At 41.2% G+C, this 5,124-nt stretch overlaps 1 protein-coding gene across 2 annotated transcripts in view; it reads right to left on the reverse strand.

Annotated features, from left to right (window-relative positions):
- Positions 1–5,124, reverse strand: part of frmd6 (FERM domain containing 6) — a gene marked incomplete in the record, with an annotated part of 30,255 nt that overhangs the window by 1,506 nt on the left and 23,625 nt on the right. For both annotated transcript variants that reach the window (XM_014033982.1, XM_014033983.1), the window contains 3 exon segments: positions 322–413; positions 560–691; positions 2,921–3,229. In XM_014033982.1, the coding sequence (XP_013889436.1) occupies positions 322–413; positions 560–691; positions 2,921–3,229 (533 nt within the window).

A 5,124-nucleotide genomic window follows, 5' to 3' on the forward strand; every position in this document is an offset into this window, starting at 1 on the left:
AAAATATGAAGTGAACCATTTTCATTTTATATGTAAATTATACTTATTAAGACAAATAGAAAAACTTTCATGCAGAAATAATACTTTGAACTATGTTTAAAAATTTTAAACTTTAAAAATGGTAAATTTGACCCGCAATATAGCAGGAGGGTTAAAGGTCAAACAGTTTCACCTGCAACTTGTACGGTTAGCAAAATATCTAATGTAATAATGAATGGATGAAACTGAAAGTAATCACATCATTTCTCATCATAAGATGAGTTTAGTCGACATGAATTCCTTTGATTCAGAATGATGTGATTTAATCTGCAGATGAATTACCTGCGGCAGAGACTCGATGCTCTGTCCTCTCATCTTGACAACTGTCTCTGAGGAGCTGGAGGTGGATGAGCTCACATCTTTGACTATCAGTCCTAAAAAAACAAAAACCTTTCAGTTCCTTAAATCTCAGCTGAGAGGAGCTAAACGACGTGGTACCTCAGGTACAGAGAACAAAACTCAGACTACATTCTGTAAAGGCTGTAATTCTTACTGTAAAACACCCAGTGAGGATCTGTACCTGAGWATCCGTTGGTCTGATCAGGGGACATGGTCAGCATGTCCTCAGTGATGTGGATGCAAAGTTCCTGATCCAGAACCATCTCATGAAGCTCCTCGTAGTCTTTGGGGTCATCCACCAGCATCTCAATCTCTGAGGAGCAGAATTGATCTGAATTGTAAGTAAAAGTTTATTCATATAGTGCCTTTCACAGAAAAGGATTCCACAAAGTGCTCTACATCCATTATCAGATTGAAAAAACTAATGTATCACAATTACTGTACAGTTAATACATTCATAGTTAACCAATTAATGGCATTAATCAATATTAATTAAGTCATGTTTGATTCAAAAATGGAAGATTACCAACAATAGTTGGATATAAGATAGGTTTCAATATTTGAAACAAAAACAAAAAGGATTTAAATTTATCTCTCACCCTTACAGGTGGAGGGGATGGATACTAGACCGTAAAACACACATGTTAGTCAGGGCTTATAAACTCAAGTTGTGAGGTGTTGAATTTATTCAGTGTAATGTTTGAGTGAAGAGGTGTGTTTTTAGTTGTTTTATAAAGTAGTCAGTGTTTTCAACAGATCTTAGAGAGGGCGGAAGGGCGTTCCACAGTCTGGGAGCCGTTGAGGAAAAGGCACAGTCACCACGGGTCTTGAAGCGAGTACAGGGGACCAAGAGAAGATTCTGGTCTTGTGAGCGCAGGTTGTGTTTGGGGTTATAAGACGAGAGAAGACCAGAGATGTAGTTTGGCCCTTGGCCGTGTAGAGATCTAAAAGTGAGAAGCAGGATTTTGAACTTGAGTCTGAAGTGTACAGGTAGCCAGTGGAGGTCTGATGATACAGGGGTGATGTGAGATGATTTGGAAGTTCTAGTTAGGAGTGTAGCAGGAGAGTTTTTAACAAGTTGGAGACGGTTTAATTGTTTCTGATTTAAGCAGGAGAACAGGCTGTTACAGTGGTCAAGACGAGTTGAGATAAAGGCATGGATTACCATTTCCAGGTCAGAGGCAGGCAGYAGGGGGCGAAGTTTAGAAATGTTACTGAGTTGAAAATAGCACGAGGTAACTAGATTTTTGACGTGTTTTAGTGACAGATCTGAATCAAAATTGACTCCCAGATTTCATATGCTCTTTTTAACAGTCGGACTCAGAGAGCCCAGTTGTTCTTTTATCTGAGAGATCTTATTTTCAGGTGCCAGGATCAGAGTTTCTGGAGTAGCAGGTTGTCAGAGAGCCATTTGTTGACTTCTGTGATACAGTCTAAGAAAGAGATCAGCTTGTGGGAACTTGACTCATTAAACGTATAACTGCAGGTCATCAGCGTAGAAGTGATAGGAGACATGGTGAAAATTGTCAATGATCTGGCTTAGGGGGTGGATGTAGAGAAGGAAAAGGAGGGGCCCCAGGATTGAACCCTGTGGTACGCCACAAGTGAGTTGGGCTGGTTTAGAATAAGTTTGATTTTGAAGTACTGAGAAAGAGRGGTCAGAGAGGTATGAATTAAACCAGTTTAATACAGAACCCGATATCCCAATGTTTCTCAGGTTGTGTAGTAGAATGGTATGATCAACAGTGTCAAAGGCAGAGGGAAGGTCTAATAGGAGCAGAACAGTGTAGAAGCCACTATCAGCAGACATTAATATGTCATTTCATACACGTGGAAAAGCGGTTTCAGTGGAGTGAAATTTGTGGAAGCTCGATTGAAAAAGGTTGTGAATATTATTTTCATCCAGGTAAGCAGTAAGTTGTAGTGATACAATTTTCTCCAAGACAGGAAAGGTAATTTAGAGATGGGCCGGTKGTTGTTGAGATCTGAGGGGCTGAGGGACTGATTTTTTAATTTGAGTTCAACAATTGCTTTTTTGTAGTTGCCTGGCATACACCCAGATGTAAGTGAGAGGTTCAGTAGGTCAACAAGTGAGGGCCCRACRACATCATAAACAGTTTTTTAAAAAGCTGGGTGGTWGAACGTCAGCAGGAGAGGTTGAGGATTTCATTTTCTGGATTACAGTTCCAAGGTATTCTGAGGTTACAAGGTCAAAGGAAGACCACGATTGTGTGGGGCTGGCGTCAGGTCTGATGTGTAAGTCTGTTGGAGCAGAAGCCGGTTTAAGTGGGATGCTACTCCGGATGTTCTCGAGTTTAACAGTGAAGTGTGTGAGGAAGTTGTGGCAGGTGGGAGCTGAAGATGGGTGTGGGGAGGGGACGCCTGGCGAGACTAGCGAGTCACTAGTGTTGAATAAGGTTTTGGGATTTTTCTTATAGCGGGTGATTAATTGTGTTGTTTCTAAGCAAATACCAAAAACGCCTCCCTGCATTGTGTTGACAAAGTTGGGTCAGTGTGACATGTTTACTAACAGAAAACCCACCATCGTCATCCAGGACCCGCTCCTTCCCACTGCTCTCGATGCCAGACGTATGTGAGCTGCCGTGGCTGGTTGTGGATGAGCTGCAGGTTCGTAGGGGCCGGTGCGGGGCCTGACCCGGGGCTCTGAAGCTGTCCGTCTCAACGCCGGACGTGTGCGAGCTGCCGTGGCTGGTTGTGGAGTGGCGAGACAGACGTTTAGGATGGGACATGCTGCCCCGGCTGCTGCCGCTGGCCTGGGAACGCTTGTCCAGCTGCTCCATGTCCAGCTCCAGAGCATCGCTGATGTACGACTCCCGGTACTGCTTCTTCTCTGCAGGTCAACGTTTCAACATTCAGATTTTATTCATTTATTTATATATTCACACTGTTTTAGTCATCCTGTAGTACGAACAATAAATACAGGCATTCATTCTTCAGTGAAAAAAAAACACCTTTTGTTTGCTAATAGCCGTCCATCCGGTAGCTGGAAACTCCCTACACTTCCCTTCTCTTAAAACAAACAAGACTCAGGGTGTTTGGTTCCAAACCTTACAAAAAGCTGAACAGCAAAAGAAATTAATATTGGGCACAACTACATTAAATTTAAAACTATAAATAAATTTGTTAGTTTTGTGTGTATGTCTCTCATTTTTGTATATTTATTAAAGCGGCAGGTACCTGGTTATCTGGTAGTAGGCTGGTAGAGCTCTGAGCTCTCCTCCCGACAGAGAGGAAAAAATAAAAATGAGCCACGATGTGTGGCGAAACAGACTAGTTTAAACAGAAACGTCCTCCAAAAATATGAAGCAATGTAATGTTTAGGACAGAACAATGTCCCAGCAGTTCTTCATTCATCTGGAGAAGAACTTTTCTGTAAGTTTTGTCAGCACACGAAGGGCTGGATGTGACATGAAGACCACTTCCTGTCTGAGTCACATCACAAACAGCAGCTGAGAGACGCTGCAAACTCCTGAACACTCAGAAGTGAGGTGGGACTTTATCCAAGACTTTGTTGTGTGCAGAATCAGATTTTCTTTTAGAAAAAATGAAACAGTGTTGTACTTTTCTGATAAAGCTCTATAAAGAGGAGGGGGCATGGGTGGAGGATCCTTTCAAAACAAAAGTAAATGAGCTTAGATCCTAGTGCAGACTGCTGCTGTTTGCATGTTTTATGTTTCTTTATGGCATATTTAATGTTAAGTTTCATTCTAAAACTTTTATTTTCCAAAGGATTACTTTATTAATGTGAGATTCTGTGTTTTACACATAAAGAAAAAATATCTTTAAGTATCTCATCAAAATAATTTAACGTTCTGCTGAACTACAGCTATTTGTTATTAGTGAAAGAGAAATAACAGTTATTATTATTTTATTTCTGTAACTATTTATTTAAATAATTTTTCAGTCATTTTATAATTACACATTTTTTGGTTAATAAAATAATGGAGATCGAACGATATGAAAAATTAATCGTGATCATTTTTTTGCCATATTGCCCAGCCAGAAGGATCTACGCCTCACTATAATCAAATATTTTTCAATATTTGATTCAATGTTTTTTTCCTCCCAGGCCAGAAAATAGCTGCGTTTCCATTGCAAATGTGCAAAGATATCCCCTCGCGATACCTTTTGCGTCCCCTCGCGATACCTTTTGCGTTCCCTCGCAATACCTTTTGCGTTCCCTTGCAATACCTTTTGCGTCCCCTCGCAATACCTTTGTGTTCCCTCGCAATACCTTTTATGTTCCCTCGCAAAGCTTTTGTTACCTCACAATACCTTTGCGTTCCCTCACAATACCTTTGCGTTCCCTTGCAATACCTTTGCGTTCCCTCGCAATACTTTTGTTTTCCCTCACAATACTTTTGTTTTCCCTCGCAATACTTTTGCGTTCCCTCACAATACCTTTGCGTTCCCTCACAATACCTTTGCGTTCCCGTGCAATACCTTTGCGTTCCCTCGCAATACTTTTGTTTTCCCTCACAATACTTTTGTTTTCCCTCACAATACTTTTGCGTTACCTCACAATACCTTTTGCGTTACCGCGCAATACCTTTTGCATCCCCTCGCAATACCTTTTGCATCCCCTCGCAATACCTTTGCGTTCCCTCGCAATACTTTTGCGTCCCCTCGCAATGCTTTTGTGTTACCTCACAATACCTTTGTGTTCCCTCGCAATACTTTTGCGTTATCTCGCAATACTTTTGCGTTACCTCGCAATACCTTTGC

The sequence above is a fragment of the Austrofundulus limnaeus genome, unplaced genomic scaffold (assembly GCF_001266775.1).
Source record: "Austrofundulus limnaeus strain Quisiro unplaced genomic scaffold, Austrofundulus_limnaeus-1.0 Scaffold1921, whole genome shotgun sequence".
NCBI classification, from domain to species: domain Eukaryota; kingdom Metazoa; phylum Chordata; class Actinopteri; order Cyprinodontiformes; family Rivulidae; genus Austrofundulus; species Austrofundulus limnaeus.